Source organism: Megalobrama amblycephala, linkage group LG5, assembly GCF_018812025.1.
Source record: "Megalobrama amblycephala isolate DHTTF-2021 linkage group LG5, ASM1881202v1, whole genome shotgun sequence".
NCBI classification, from domain to species: domain Eukaryota; kingdom Metazoa; phylum Chordata; class Actinopteri; order Cypriniformes; family Xenocyprididae; genus Megalobrama; species Megalobrama amblycephala.
The window spans coordinates 38,482,297-38,498,969 of record NC_063048.1 but is presented as its reverse complement, the minus strand read 5'-3'; the positions used below and the strand labels follow the sequence as shown (position 1 = coordinate 38,498,969).

At 40.0% G+C, this 16,673-nt stretch overlaps 1 protein-coding gene across 1 annotated transcript; it reads left to right on the top strand.

The window, feature by feature from the left end:
• Nucleotides 1–762: 762 nt before the first annotated feature.
• LOC125268181 lies at nucleotides 763–7,837 on the top strand. Its single transcript, XM_048190271.1, has 4 exons — nucleotides 763–787; nucleotides 4,591–4,887; nucleotides 5,409–5,669; nucleotides 7,791–7,837. Exons 1-4 carry the CDS (start codon nucleotides 763–765, stop codon nucleotides 7,835–7,837), a joined length of 630 nt encoding a protein of 209 aa, XP_048046228.1.
• Nucleotides 7,838–16,673: the final 8,836 nt, after the last annotated feature.

The window sequence follows — 16,673 nt, the reverse complement described above, 5'->3', positions numbered from 1 at the left end:
GAGTCTGATCACATGTATGTGACTATTGTGAGTCAAAGTTATAGCGCCACCAACTGGCAGCAGGAAGTGTATCACTTTTTGAAATGTTTTGAGATCACCCTCTTATTTTTACCTGATTTGCTTCAAACTTCATCAGTGTAATGTCAATACACAGCAGATGTAGACCTATGACAGGATTTTTGATATTTGAAATATTGTTGCCATGGAACAGGTCAAACTGTAATAATATTCTTGAGTGTTTTTGAGGTTCTTAACATCCTTCAAATTGCATGAAACTCGATACACACATCAATATTGTCAACCAGTAGACATGGACAAAGCCATAGAAATGGGCGTGGTGGAGGGGCTCAGTAGCGCCACCTTTTGACAAAAGTGGGGGGGTTAGTTTCCTACAGTCACCAAACTCGGTACACATATTGTTCTCATCAAGCCGGACAATTTTCTAATTTACATTCATTAGCTCTGACAAACAGGAAGTCAGCTATTTTGGTTTGAATGTACATTTTTTGAAAAAACAGGCTTGAATTTTAATACTACTACTCCAACAGGATTTATCCAATTTACACCAAACTTTTTTAACTTGGTGCTAACACATTGAAGTTGTTTAATTGCAAACGGATTTTGGATATCTCAAATGGTTTGGCCGTGGCGAGGCAACGAATTTATGGCAAGAAAAGGGAAACAAAGTGTTATAACTTCTGCATACATTAATTGATTTTGATGAAATCTTCGGCTTGAGTGTTCGTTGTACAAGGCTGATACATGGATGTGACTATTGTGAGACAAAGTTAATAGCGCCACCAACTGGCAGCAGGAAATGTGTCACTTTCAGCATACATTGAGATCACCCTCTTATTTTTACCTGATTTGCTTCAAAATTCATCAGAATAATGTTAAACTTGGCACATGTAATACTTTGAAAATGGGCAGGGAGGAGGGGCTCTATAGCGGCACCTTGTAGTGCAGTAAATGTGGAGTGAATTTGACATAGTCCTTTGATGTTTAACCGTTTTAAATGCCTATTGCCCGCTGTGCACAGTTGCCCTGAAGCCACCGGGGTGGCGGTGCCAACGGGCTTGGGCCCGCCATCGCTGCTCGCAGCTATATTTTTTTTTTTTTTTATTTTTTTTTTCCGTCTTCCGGGGCATTTTGGGGGCCTTAACATGCTCAAAAACTCTTGAAAATTGGCACACACATTGGAATCCGCGGCCACAGGACGCCGGAGAGGCTGGTACCCGGGCGTGGCAGGGGGGCTCAACAGCGCCCCTTGAAAAAGTCTGAAAATTTGGTCCATATATTAAACACGCTTGCACGTATTAGTATGAAACTCAGTACACATATAGACCTCATCGGGCCGAACAACTTTCGTGCTCTAAGTTAAACACCACGCCAACAGGAAGTCAGCTATTAAGGGTTGTTTGAAAAACGCATGCTCTGGAATTTGATATACTCCTCCTAGACGATTAATCCGATCGCAACCAAACTCGGTCAGCATGAAGTCAAGACACTGATGATGAAAAATTGCCAGGGGATTTTTGATATCTCGAACGGTTTGTCCGTGGCGAGGCAACGAATTTATGGCGAGAAAAAGGAAACAGGAAATGTGTTATAACGTCTGCATACATATATTGATCTTTATGAAACTTCACAAGTGTGTTCGTTATAGGAGTCTGATCACATGTATGTGACTATTGTGAGTCAAAGTTATAGCGCCACCAACTGGCAGCAGGAAGTGTATCACTTTTTGAAATGTTTTGAGATCACCCTCTTATTTTTACCTGATTTGCTTCAAACTTCATCAGTGTAATGTCAATACACAGCAGATGTAGACCTATGACAGGATTTTTGATATTTGAAATATTGTTGCCATGGCAACAGGTCAAACTGTAATAATATTCTTGAGTGTTTTTGAGGCTCTTAACATGCTTAAATTGCATGAAACTCGACACACACATCAATATTGTCAACCAGTAGACATGGACAAAGCCATAGAAATGGGCGTGGTGGAGGGGCTCAGTAGCGCCACCTTTTGACAAAAGTGGGGGGGTTTGTTTTTCCTACAGTCACCAAACTCGGTACACATATTGTTCTCATCAAGCCGGACAATTTTCTAATTTACATTCATTAGCTCCGACCAACAGGAAGTCAGCTATTTTGGTTTGAATGTTAATTTTTTGAAAAAACAGGCTATGAATTTTATAATACTACTCCTACAGGGTTTATCCAATTTACACCAAGCTTTTTTTTAACTTGTTGCTAACACATTGAAGTTGTTTAATTGCAAACGGATTTTGGATATCTCAAACGGTTTGGCCGTGGCGAGGCAACGAATTTATGGCAAGAAAAGGGAAACAAAGTGTTTTAACTCCTGCATACATTAATTGATTTTGATGAAACTTCGGCTTAGTCTTCGTTGTACAAGGCTGATCACATGGATGTGACTATTGTGATTCAAAGTCATAGCGCCACCAACTGGAAGCAGAAAATGTGTCACTTTCAGCATACATTGAGATCACCCTCTTATTTTTACCTGATTTGCTTCAAAATTCATCAGAATAATGTTAAAACTTGGCACATGTAATCCTTTGAAAATGGGCAGGGAGGAGGGGCTCTATAGTGGCACCTTGTAGTGCAGTAAATGTGGAGTGAATTTGACATAGTCCTTTGATGTTTAACCGTTTTAAGTGCCTATTGCCCGCTGTGCACAGTTGCCCTGAAGCCACCGGGGTGGCGGTGCCACCGGGCTTGGGCCCGCCATCGCTGCTCGCAGCTATATTTATTATTATTTTTTTTTTTTCGTCTTCCGGGGCATTTTGGGGGCCTTAACATGCTCAAAAACTCTTGAAAATTGGCACACACATTGGAATCCGCGGCCATTAGGACGCCGGAGAGGCTGGTACCCGGGCGTGGCAGGGGGGCTCGACAGCGCCCCCTTGAAAAAAGTCTGAAAATTTGGTCCATATATTAAACACGCTTGCACGTATTAGTATGAAACTCAGTACACATATAGACCTCATCGGGCCGAACAACTTTCGTGCTCTAAGTTAAACGTCACGCCAACAGGAAGTCAGCTATTAAGGGTTGTTTGAAAAACGCATGCTCTGGAATTTGATATACTCCTCCTAGACGATTAATCCGATCGCCACCAAACTCGGTCAGCATGAAGTCAAGACACTGATGATGAAAAATTGCCAGGGGATTTTTGATATCTCGAACGGTTTGGCCGTGGCGAGGCAACGAATTTATGGCGAGAAAAAGGAAACAGGAAATGTGTTATAACGTCTGCATACATATATTGATCTTTATGAAACTTCACGAGTGTGTTCGTTATAGGAGTCTGATCACATGGATGTGACTATTGTGAGTCAAAGTTATAGCGCCACCAACTGGCAGCAGGAAGTGTATCACTTTTTGAAATGTTTTGAGATCACCCTCTTATTTTTACCTGATTTGCTTCAAACTTCATCAGTGTAATGTCAATACACAGCAGATGTAGACCTATGACAGGATTTTTGATATTTGAAATATTGTTGCCATGGCAACAGGTCAAACTGTAATAATATTCTTGAGTGTTTTTGAGGCTCTTAACATGCTTCAAATTGCATGAAACTCGACACACACATCAATATTGTCAACCAGTAGACATGGACAAAGCCATAGAAATGGGCGTGGTGGAGGGGCTCAGTAGCGCCACCTTTTGACAAAAGTGGGGGGGTTAGTTTTTCCTACAGTCACCAAACTCGGTACACATATTGTTCTCATCAAGCCGGACAATTTTCTAATTTACATTCATTAGCTCCGACCAACAGGAAGTCAGCTATTTTGGTTTGAATGTTAATTTTTTGAAAAAACAGGCTATGAATTTTATACTACTACTCCTACAGGGTTTATCCAATTTACACCAAGCTTTTTTTAACTCGTTGCTAACACATTGAAGTTGTTTAATTGCAAACGGATTTTGGATATCTCAAATGGTTTGGCCGTGGCGAGGCAACGAATTTATGGCAAGAAAAGGGAAACAAAGTGTTATAACTCCTGCATACATTAATTGATTTTGATGAAACTTCGGCTTAGTCTTCGTTGTACAAGGCTGATCACATGGATGTGACTATTGTGATTCAAAGTCATAGCGCCACCAACTGGAAGCAGAAAATGTGTCACTTTCAGCATACATTGAGATCACCCTCTTATTTTTACCTGATTTGCTTCAAAATTCATCAGAATAATGTTAAAACTTGGCACATGTAATCCTTTGAAAATGGGCAGGGAGGAGGGGCTCTATAGTGGCACCTTGTAGTGCAGTAAATGTGGAGTGAATTTGACATAGTCCTTTGATGTTTAACCGTTTTAAGTGCCTATTGCCCGCTGTGCACAGTTGCCCTGAAGCCACCGGGGTGGCGGTGCCACCGGGCTTGGGCCCGCCATCGCTGCTCGCAGCTATATTCTCTTTTTCTACTTGTTGTAGTCTATATTTGTTCCACAATTTTTTATTCCATATTTTTCAAATGACTATTGTCATGTTCATTAAAAAAAAAATCCCAGACTTTCTTATTAAATGTTGAAGACACTCTCTCGTATTTTATTCATCAGGTGAAGATGTGAAGAAAGCAGTGGGTGATCAAGTTTCTTTTCGTCCAGACAAATTCATTCCTCCTGTCACCAGCATCATCTGGAAACACACAAACACTGATGGATATGTTGTCAAGGCGATTGAATGGGATGAAGGAGAAATTCTAATCCCGAATCTGAGATTCAAAGACATCACAACTGTTGATGAGAAGACTGGACAAATCACTATAACTAATCTAAAAGTTGAACATAGTGGAGTTTATACCCTTGAGATCAACAGTAAAGAGCAGCAACAGAGTTTCACCTTGACTGTTATGGGTGAGTGAAAATTAGTTTTTGAAATAATTTAAAAGCCTATATAAATTTCATCATATTTAATATATTATTATGAAGGTTTTTTTAGACTAAGTAGTGGTTCTCTGTTTCATCAGTATTTATCTGTTTAAAGGTTAAATTGAATTATTACGCTCACAAAAATGTTTCAGTAGAAATACCATGACTGATAACAATGATAAACTGAATGATTACCATAACTCTACTTGGAAATATCTCAATGAATTTCAGTTCTGTCCCCTATAAATCATGGTACAGTGATGGTATCTTATTCTTATATCTTTGTATGTGATAATACAATGAATACAACTGATATTCATGCACCATGTTATTTACCGTACTTTAAGGTACTCCTGCCATGGTACAGATCCAGATAAACTATTTTGTATGATGGTACTTTCTTTTTATGTAAAGTGATTGTTTGTATTAAAAAAACAACAACACATTTTATTTTGTTTTGTCTGTAGACTGAACATTCATACACTTTTTCATTGTTTCCTTCACAGAGCGGGTCCCAAAACCTGAGATAAAAACAGAGAAGAGTGAAGATAACCCTGATGTTGTGAATTTGAGATGTGAGTACAGTGAAACGATCATCTGGAAGAATTCTGCTGGAGAAACACTGACGGGTTCACCAATCACTCCGAAAGGAGAGTCCATCACAGTAAAAAAAAATGGAAATCCAGAAACCTTCTACACCTGTACACTCGATAACGGCGCAAGTAAAGAAACCAGTGATCGGGTCTATGAGAGAGATCTGTTCAAAGGTGAGACAGTGATTTACTTCAACATTTCTACTATAAAGGAATGTCAGATTCATTCATGTTTGAAATAAGCTTGAAAAAACATACAAAGAAGCAATATTTCAGGGTTTTATTTGACAGAGCAAATACCGGTGCCATATTTGTTATCTAGTGTCGTGGAAATTCTCAATACATATCTAACTCCTAGTTGTTAATACAATACTACAGTATCTCGAGGTAATTCCCTGAATTCCTGAATACTTACAATAAAATCCAATACTTCCCTGACGTATGGTGACGGCGTCCCGTTAAGAAGCTACTACAACTACCTCAATCACACTTTAGCTGTTACTTTTGTTGTCTTTTGAGCGTAGGATCTTCTATTTCTCAGCTGCGCAGCATATACCTGACACGACTTCCAAGTTGCTCTTTGTAGAAATTAGGTTTTATTTACAGCCGGGAGATAACTGGTCACAACAACCAAGTGAGTCTCAATGAATAGAAAGATACATGCACATTTAAGTCTTACAGTAAAAATCAATGTCTTCATCACTGTGATTTGTTCTGGTGATTGGTTTGTAATGATCTAAGCTAATCATGTGACTGGTCTTTGACCTGAGCATCCTTAGTCTGCATTTTCTGTACATTTCATGTTGACATAAAATATTTCCATCACATTAGGCAGTGAAATTCATACATTTTTAAGAGTGACTTAAATGTCCAAACACTTTTACCACTGTACAGACTTTTTTCAATGTCCATGTCTGTGAATGCTGATCCCAACACATCTCCTCATGTGCTTTTGACTAACTTGTGTTATGTTTCATCTTTTAATATGGACATCAGATGAAAAAAAAAAAAAAAAATGTAAATATAAAATTAAGGACAATAACAGAAACTTCTAAGGCTGGCTATTTTAACATGAGTGTCAGGTAAGACGCATGTATAGATTGCTCTGCTTAGTTATGTTTGTTTATTATAAGCAGCCACTTCTATAAACTCAAGTGAAGCTTGTTTAAATGTTTCTTTTTTTTATAATGCATTAAAAATTATTAAAAATCTCTTTTTTTATTTTCAATTCAGTTGATTTGAATAAATGTCTAATATAATGACTAACGTTGCTTAAGTTTAATATAATGATCATAAAGGCAAGCACATGGCATGTGTCTGATCTATTTTTAGCAGCATTCAGTATGGGATTTAACTGTTTATAGAGGAAGTACACTATTTAAAATGGATCAGGGAATGAGGGATAGGTTTAGACTAGTAGGTTGCAAAATTTCCGTTTAAACATTAATGAAAATACACCCTTTTATTTGTAAATTAGGGCTTTACTTGTATGTATTTCACAGTCCTTGCAGGTTAATGTATTGGTAGCATACTCTGTCGTATGGCTGGGTTAAAAATATAGATTTCTTAATTTCAATTGATTCTTATGTTGATGGGCTGATATCGATTCTCAAAGGATTAGTTCAGTTCAGAATTCAAATTTTCTGATAATTTAATCTCCTCCATGTCATCCAAGATGTTCATGTCTTTCTTTCTTCAGTGGAAAAGAAATGAAGGTTTTTGAGGAAAACATTCCAGGATTTTTCTCCATATAGTGGACTTCACTGGGGTTCAACGGATTGAAGGTCCAAATGTCAGTTTCAGTGCAGCTTCAAAGAGCTCTACATGATCCCAGACGAGGAATAAGAGTCTAATCTAGAGAAACCATCGATCATTTACTAAAAAAAAATAAAAATCATATAGTCTTGCTCAAAAACCTTCACCACGCATTATATAATCACATTGGAAAGGTCTTGTTTGACAAAGGTGGAAGTACCAAGCAAGTGTTTACAAAGCGAAACGGCCTTTACAAAAAAAATGTAAAACAACAATGTCTGACGATTTTGAAGTTGGAGGAGAAAATGAGATGGAGTTTTTTGCCCTGCATCAGTTCACAGGTGTTAGCACAAAACTTCATAGCTGTGTCATATCAACTATTATTAGATACTATTACAAACATTGTGGATTTTATGCAAGTTACACAAGTTTAGTTCATATAAGTGTATTTTGTAATGTGCCATCTGTAGCCTTCATTACAGTACTGAAACATCTTTCATGCAGCAACTGAAGCTCATGTTCTGTTTTTCTTTTCTTCAGATGATTCAAAGAGTGGATCTGGGTTGATAGCGGGTATTGTCATCTAATCACCTTAATCATCATCATTCGCCGCCTGCATCCTCATTTTCCTGTATAAACGCAACAAAAACTTCAAAGGTATCCAGGTTTCCTGTTGTTTTATCTTTTAGAATGTGTTTTTGCTCAGAAACTTGAGTTTGTAGATTCCTGTACTTTTCTCCAGCCGCTAGACAGAAGTGTGTTTATTTATGCTTTATGATTATTTCAAAAATTAAAGTTTAAGAGATTATTTTTAGTTTATTTTTAAAGAAATTAAGCATAGCTTTTGCGCTAATAGTGATATTAATGCAGGAAAATGTAACATAGAAGAGCTGCAAGTGTTTGTCTTTAATTTTATCCATGTTTGCATTCTTAGGAAGTGTGTCTTGGATACTCCTGCAATGCTAGAAAAAATGTATTTTTGCAAAGTGTACAGTCAACAACACTTTTATGTTTAGTCTGATAATTGATCAGTTTGTAATGATTACATATTGTTTTTTTACACCAGAGCGTGTTGATGACTGCTTTCCATGTTTGAGTGGTGAGTTTGTTTGTTCGAGTGTCCATTTGTCCATTTGTCCATCACAAATTTTAACATGTTCTTAAACTGACAGAGCACCATCATTATTTTAGACATGGGGGGGAGGGACTGAAATCACGGTATTCCCCAGAAATCATCTCCACTTTTCTCTCCTCTAGCAACAACCCTGTTCATTGTTTCCTTTGATGGATTGTTTGTTATTTTGAGCAATAAATTTGTAATAGGCTTTGTATATTTAACATATTATTCATATCATTCTGCCCTGTGAAGGATTTCTTTACAAAGCTTAAAAGGAAATCATACGTGTTATTTAGGTTTTGTTCAAGTTAAGCATTTTAAATGTGATGAGCATATAATCTCATAATAGTGATATAAAATGAATGAAACAAGACCATTAAGTTATATCATTAATTGCTGATTAATCTGATTCCACACTAAGAGGTTGGAGTAAAGCAGTCTGACTGTATAATACACTCAAACTATCAGAAAACTGTTAGTCAGCAATACTCTGTATTGCTGACTATGGATCATATCAGATACATAAACATAACAGATGAAACAGTGCAATGAGGGACTTGAAATAAAGCCCTATACAGGTCTTACTTGAAAAGTGTATTTAGCTTTTTTTTTTTTTTTAGGCTAGTTTTTCATTTTATTATATATATATATATATATATATAATATAAACTCATGGATCTTCTCTCTTTCTCACAGGTGATCCTGGAGGACGGATAAATAATCCATCAGCGCAGTCAAAGTGTGACGGTAAGATGTAATAAACTGTCAGTACCAGCCACCACAGTATCATTTATTTGCGTGACTTCCTTTACTTGCTTTAACCAGCGCACACAACTTGAAAAAAGAAATGGCTGTATCATGATCAGTAGACGAGGAGTGGAAGTAGAAGCGCCGCAACTATACGATCAATCTATAATCCCAGCCATTCTGAAGCGGTTCTAAACTGCAGTGGAAAAGCAAAGCAAAAGTAAAGAGAGCTGTGCCATGTAGGGGTGGGACAGAATATTGATATGGCGATATATCGTCATCCTTCTCTGTGCGACACTAGAATCATATCGCTGTGCCAAATATATTTTAATTTAAAAAAATAAAACACTATAAATAGATTTCTCTGCTCAAAGCGTCACTACTTCAAGGCACTCAACACATGAATGAGGGAAACATGAACATAAGTTAACTAGCCTAAGAAAAAGAGGTTATTAAAGGGTTAGTTCACCAAAAAATGAAAAGTCTGTCATTTATTATTCACCCTCATGCCGTTCCAGACCCGTAAGACCTTCGTTCATCTTCGAAACACAAATTAAGATATTTTTGTCGAAATCTGATGGCTCAGTGAGGCCTCCATAGCCAGCAATGACATTTCCTCTCTCAAGATCCATTAATGTACTAAAAACATGTTTAAATCACTTCATGTGAGTGTTACAATAGCTGGTTGTGAGCATTAACACGCATGACGAGGAGGATAGAAGTATAACTCTCTTTAATAAATCCACAAAGAAGGTGCTCCACAGACAGGTAAAATGAGGAGACAACCTCACTACACATGAACGATACCGGACAACACAAGACTGAAAACACAGGGCTAATATACACAGGATAACAAGGTGGGTGATGGAACATACCTGGTGGTGATAATGAGGTGATCAGTAACTATGGGAACAAACTAGTGGCGGGAAATGGCACAACACAAGTCCAAAACAGAGCGCTGTGGAGAGGGGAAGATGAAGATGAGATGCTGAAGATGGTGTAGGAGGTGGCTCGGGAGGCGGACGGCTAACCGTGAGGAGGCGAAGTGCAGGAGTCCAGGGTGATGCAGGTGATGGAGTCCAGGGAGGTGTAGATGGTTGTGAAATCCAGTGAGTAGCCTTGAGCAGGGGAGTCCAGGTGATGCTCCAGGCCACAGCCAGGACGGCGACCCACGGCGGCGTTGCTGGAGGGAGGAGCTGAGGTGGTAAAACTCTCCAAACAACCTTGGGGAGGCGTGGAAGCAGCGCAGCCAATGGATGTGGAGCCTTGGGCGAAGACAGAGAGCCGAAGGAGCGGAGTGATGCCAATGGTCTCGGAGTCTGCGACGGAGTCGCAGCGACGGCCCCCCGAGGTGGAAGCAGGGTACCGGAGGGCTGAGGTGGAGCTGGAACGACTGAGGGCCGAGGCGGAGCCTGAAAGAAGGTGGAGTCAATCAGAGCCGTAGGGGTGGAGGGTCGGAGAGCCTTGAATGACCCATAAGTCCATGGCGATGTAATTGTGATGTCTGACCCAGGTGGAGTCGAGTGTCCGAGGGAGTCCAGTGGAGCCGAACGCTCGATGGTCTCTGCTGTAGACGAGGGTGGAAGGAGCAGCGGCGGAGGAGTCAGGACGATGAGCCGAGGTGTTACGGCGGGATCTGAGGCCGGAGGCGGAGCCGCAGGATCTTCATCGCCTGAAGCTGGCTCACAGCAGGCCCCAGGTGTAGCCACGCCACTGAGAGGAGGCTGGTGTAGAGCTGAGGGAATGATGTGAGACAGCAAGGGCTGGGTAGCAGGTATGGTTGAGGGCTGGAGAAAGGGCTGGTGAACAGAGGGACTGAAAAATAAAAAATCTTGTATAGAGGTTTGGAGAGAAGGTGGGAGAGGAAGGCTGGGCGGGACCAGTTCATCCAAAATAGAACAGACAGTCTCAGGAGGAATTAACGGAGGAAGGTAATCCTCTCTAAACTCAAAGCAACACTCATTGGTGCATGCCTGGAACTCACTCTCAGTGGCGGGAGTGTGGGCGGGGCTCCATTCCAAACCCTCGTCTTCCTCACTGTCTCCCTCGGCAATGGATGTTGCAGCGAACTCACACACCTGGTCAGACACGCTGTGCTCCGGCTTCGCGGCAATGTTATGCTCAGTCGTTCCACTCGTCGCTGGCTCTTGCATCGCGGTGGAGGCGGGCTCTCTGTCTTCGGTGGTGTCGCGCTGACTTTCCACGCCGTCTGGAGGTTCCTGGCTGGGCACTGGAGTGGGAGTGGGGCTGGCGTCGTTGTCGCAGAATCCCGCGGTCATAGACGATCCACGTGACGCCAGCACCCACTCCACGTATTCAGGGAAGCTCCCTCGAGGCCCTTCCCCGGACAGCTGCGCTTTGGAGGCGGTGTTGAGGCCGGCATACAGGAAGTTGCAAAGGCTGCTGTCCAGGAAATGTGTAGCTGGTGCTAGGAACAAAAAAATCGTCCAAATGTGCCTCGAGGGAGCGGATCCTTCTGCTCAAGGCAGATTAACAGATATGCAGGTGTGCACATGGTGACGAAAACAAAAAGTGAAACACGAAAAACACTAACACGGAAAACAACAAACACACGCCGCAATCTGTATAACTGTTTGGGTCCGGTATTCTGTTACAATAGCTGGTTGTGAGCATTAACATGCAAGACGAGGAGGATAGAAGTATAACTCTCTTTAATAAATCCACAAAGAAGGTACTCCACAGACAGGTAAAACAAGGAGACAAGCCACACTACACATGAACGATACCAGACAACACAAGACTGAAAACACAGGGCTAATATACACAGGATAATAAGGTGGGTGATGGAACACAGCTGGTGGTGATAATGAGGTGATCAGTAACTATGGGAACAAACTAGAGGCGGGAAATGGCACAACACAAGTCCAAAACAGAGTGCACATGTAACAGTGAGTACAGTGGTTCAATATTAATATTATAAACATATTTAAATCAGTTCATGTGAGTACAGTGGTTCAATATTAATATAATAACGCGATGAGAATATTTTTGGTGCGCCAAAAAACAAAATAAAGACTTATTTAGTGATGGCCGATTTCAAAACACTGCTTCAGGAAGCTTCGGAGCGTTATGAATCAACGTGTCGAATCATGATTTGGATCGCCAAAACTGCTGAAATCACGTGACTTTGGCACTCCGAAAAGCTGATTTGACATGCTGATTCATAACGCTCCGAAGCTTCTATTATAAACTATTGCACCTTTGACGAATTTACTGAAGTTATGTTTACAGTGGATTGCTCCCTTTTTCAAGTATAATCCTACTAAATGATCTCTCAAAGTGAATAATATCACATTATGATAAAGATGATAAAGACACTGAAAATGTTTGACATAAGCACAACAATGTTTATAATTCTTTACTCTGCATTCTCTGAATCTGATGTGTTTTTGACACTCTTAGTTTTTAGCTGTTCTTGACTGCTGTCTGTTTATATTTGTGATTTCATAGAGAGTGAGCCTCTGTAAACAGGAAATGAAAAAAAGGAGGAGAAAACAATGATGGTAAGAAAAATGCACATCATTGAGTTTCTGGACTGAAACAGCCTGATTTCTTTCATTCATAATCAAAGTTGAGTGTTCATTTGAACTTCATGCTCCGTCATGTTTAATTTCTGTTTAAATAGTTTCCTTACCCACTCTCCCTGTCTCTCTCCCCCCTCACTTTCTAACCACAGGACACTGCAGAACTCTGAAGACCAATATCTAAATCAAGATGTACAAAAGTGTACAGGGTGATTGAGGTGATTGGGCCTATTGTTTTAAAGATTATGAACTGCTGTCTCAAAACAGCTACGGTTCCAGATGATATGAAGTATGCCATTGTCTATCCACTTCTCAAAAAGCCTAGTTTAGACCCGACAGTGCTGACTAAGGGTGTTTTCACACCTATGGATCGCTTGTTTTGTTCCGAAACAGGGACTAAATTTGTTACAATGTTGCATTTTCTTCTTGGTTCGGTTCGCTTTCACATGGCAACATTTCAAAGCGTACCAAAATGCGTTTAGGCAAGTCACATGCGAGTAAAACTGCCCTCTTATTGGTCAGAGTTTTCTTTGCGTCATCCATCAAAATAACGATTGACAAGTTCGCTCCATGAGATTATTGTGGCTTTATTTGTAACTGTCGAGACACACGCAAACACTTTATAAATGTAGCCGTCTTTCCCGCTGTTAAATTATATAACGTACTACATTCATATTAATACTGCGGCAAATTCAAACGCGCGCTCTTTCTCTCTCTCGGTCTGTCTCTGGTTTCCCAGCGCTGTGTAGTAGGCGACCTGTCAGCGTGTCGAGAGAGACTACATTTTATAATGAAGCAGAGCAGGAAAAAGGCTTTGTCGGGACAGCATTCTCACACGGAGAAGTGCAGTTACACAACAGAGGCGCTCGTTGGTTTACATCTGTGGTAAATAATGTGCTCACTCACAGAATCAGACACTACCGCTTTTTATATCACATTTTCCGTTATGAATTATGATGTCATTTGGTTCGTTGGTCCGTTAACTGGGTCCGATTGCTTTCACATCTCAAGCGAACCGCTCCAGAGTTCGTTTGAAAGCGTACCGAGACCACCTCTTCAAGCAGGTCTCGGTACGCTTGTTTGGTCCGCTTTTAGTGCGCACCCGAGTGCGATTGCTGCTTTCACACCTGCCCAAACGAACCGCACCAAAGGGGGAAACGAACTCTGGTACGATTCAACCGAACTAAATGAGGCAGGTGTGAAAGCACCCTAATTTTGGGCCAGTATCAAATCTTTGTTTTATGTCAAAAAGTAAAAAAAAATGTTTTGCACCAATTGGAGAGCTTTTGCAATTATTTTTTGAAGTGTTTCAATCAGGTTTTAAGAAAAAAAACATTCCACAGAAACGGCACTGGTTAAAGTTCTTAACAACATTTTATTGACTCTTGACTCTGGCAAATCTGCTGTGTTAATGCTGTTAGACTTGAGTGCAGCATTCGATACTATTGTTCTGCTCTCTCGTTTGGAGCACTGGGTGGGCATTCAGGGTAATGCCCTTAAAGGATTAGTCCACTTTTAAATAAACTTTTCCTGATAATTTACTCACCCGCCATGTGATCCAAGATGTTCATGTCTTTCTTTCGTCAGTCGAAAAGAAATTGAAGGTTTTTGATGAAAACATTCCAGGATTATTCTCCTTATAGTGGACTTCAATGGCCTCCAAACGGTTGAAGGTCAAAATGACAGTTTCAGTGCAGCTTCAAAGAGCTTTAACACGATACCAGATGAGGAATAAGGGTCTTATCTAGAGAAACGATCGCTCATTTAAAAAAAAAAAATACAACTGTATATGCTTTATATAATCAGATGATCGCCTTGTACGGGCTTCTGTTTTCCGTATTCTTCAAAAAGCTTACGCTGTATGTCCTACGCCTTCCCAATTCTACTTGCGGAAAAACAAAACTGCCGCCGCATTCGTTCCATAAGTAGAATAGGAACTGAAACTGTAATTTTGACCTTCAACTGTCTGGAGGCCATTGAAGTCCACTGTAAGGAGAATAATCCTGGAATGATTTAATCAAAAACCTTCATTTCATGAACATCTTGGATGACATGGGGGTGAGTAAATTATCAGGAAAAGTTTATTTAAAAGTGGACTAATCCTTTAAATGGTTTCAATCCTATTTTAATAACAGAAGGTTCTCCGTTGGTATTGGTGAATTTACTTCGGATGCAGCTCCTGTTATGTATGGTGTCCCCCAAGGTTCCATTCTTGCACCAATTCATTTTCCTCGTATATGCTTCCCCTGGGGTCAATTTTTAAGAAATACGGTATCTCCTTCCATTGTTACGCTGATGATACCCAAATTTATCTGCCCCTGGGATCTGATCATTGGGGTTGGGATACTTTGTTGGCTTATCTAGAAGATGTTAAGGCCTGGATGTCTGGAGCAGAATCTGGAGCAAACACTGCATGCTAATGGGATCAAACTCCACCTAGGTCTCTCTCACACAATTACCTCCTGTATGTAAATGAATTGCATCTTGCAATGAATTCTCACCACTACCTTACATCCCCCAAAGAGTGTTTACCATTTGGTAAATTCATAAGTTATCAAAGGGTTCAGGGAATCTGTAAACAGATCTCCCGTACGATCGCTGTGTGTAGTTCTCATTGCCAGGTAAATACTTTCAAAGTTTTCATTTGTATTACTGTATGCTTTATTTACTATTATTCGAATTTGATTTGAACCTGTATTACTTCAATTACCTGGATAATAAATTATGTTTGAATTTATTCTGCCTTACTCTGAAATTATTTTCTCAAGTAGATTAAGTGAAGGTTATGTTACCGCAAATCTGGGTCAGGTTAGTAACGGACTAAAGTCCAGTTTTGAGTGGAGCATTGGGCACACCAACTGAGATTTTAGAGTTCTGACTAACATTTGGTATTAGTTCAAGTGTACTTAGACTGTAAAGGCTAAAATGGAAATTTCCGTTTAGGAAAAAAATGTTGATCGACCAGCCTAAATAGGGTGAGCCTTACCTCTGTTTAATGTAATGTTATTCTAAGTGTACATGAGAAACCATGGCATGACTAAACCAAAACTACTATCAGAGAAAGTAACATTGGTCGGCTTACAGTATATCTCTAGTAGTGGTCATAACACCTGACTACAACTAATATTGCTTTAATTCAATGGTATACAAATCTATGAGGACTAAACCTTTTTATTGTTGGAGTCAAATAAAAGAAAAGAGAGAATTCTTGTGAGAAAATGTGTTTGATTTGATCTTGTTGCAAAAGAAGACAGTAGCACGCAGGAACCCTTCTACTGCGCCAGTGGCTACCGTCCTTGGACCAGTGGACGGACCTTACACTAAAAAATTTTATTTTATACTACACAAATTTGGTAATTAAAATTTAATTGAAATATTGAATAAACTAACACCTAATGTTTACCTTTAAGTGTTAGTCAGCAACCGCACACCAGCATGCGCTAATGTAACCATCAGAGAGACAATCTCTATTTATTTGCATGAACTGTTAAAACAAATTGTTCTTTTTAAGCGGTGCTGTGTTTGAAATCACTCCACTATTCCCTACATTACTCCACTAATATAGTCCACTTGAAGGAGGGAATGAAACCAAATTCCCTTTAAGACAGGTCATTTCACTCGGCAGCAATCTTTGAAATGCCACTCAGGCATTCAAGTGCAGCTCCTATATCTCTTTGAATGGGGAAACATCAAATTCTCCAAAGCTGTTTGTCAAGCTTTTGATTAAAATTCATATTTGAAATCTCCAATGAAATCTGATAACAACTGTCTCATAAATTTAGTTTCTAAACGCTCGAATAATGACAAAAAACTGTATTTTTCAGGCTGGATCAACCTAGTACGCATGCGCAGTCCTAAAAGTGCGTCTCTTCTGACTTATTTCGGAGGCGCACGTCTGACTGTTTCTATAGAAACCGGAGCTTCTAACGGCCGCTGCAGTGACGCGATGACTTTATTATTTCGCCATTCGTCTATAGTCTTCGATGAAACGAGAGAGTGAATTCGGACACTGAG

Bases quoted from the DNA above. Each gene is read 5' to 3' on its own strand.
- LOC125268181 (XM_048190271.1), top strand. From the start codon at position 763: ATGGATGTGACTATTGTGAGACAAA. The intron at 4,888-5,408 runs GTGAGTGAAAAT...TTTCCTTCACAG, and splicing joins TTTCACCTTGACTGTTATGG to AGCGGGTCCCAAAACCTGAG. The intron at 5,670-7,790 runs GTGAGACAGTGA...TCTTTTCTTCAG, and splicing joins TGAGAGAGATCTGTTCAAAG to ATGATTCAAAGAGTGGATCT.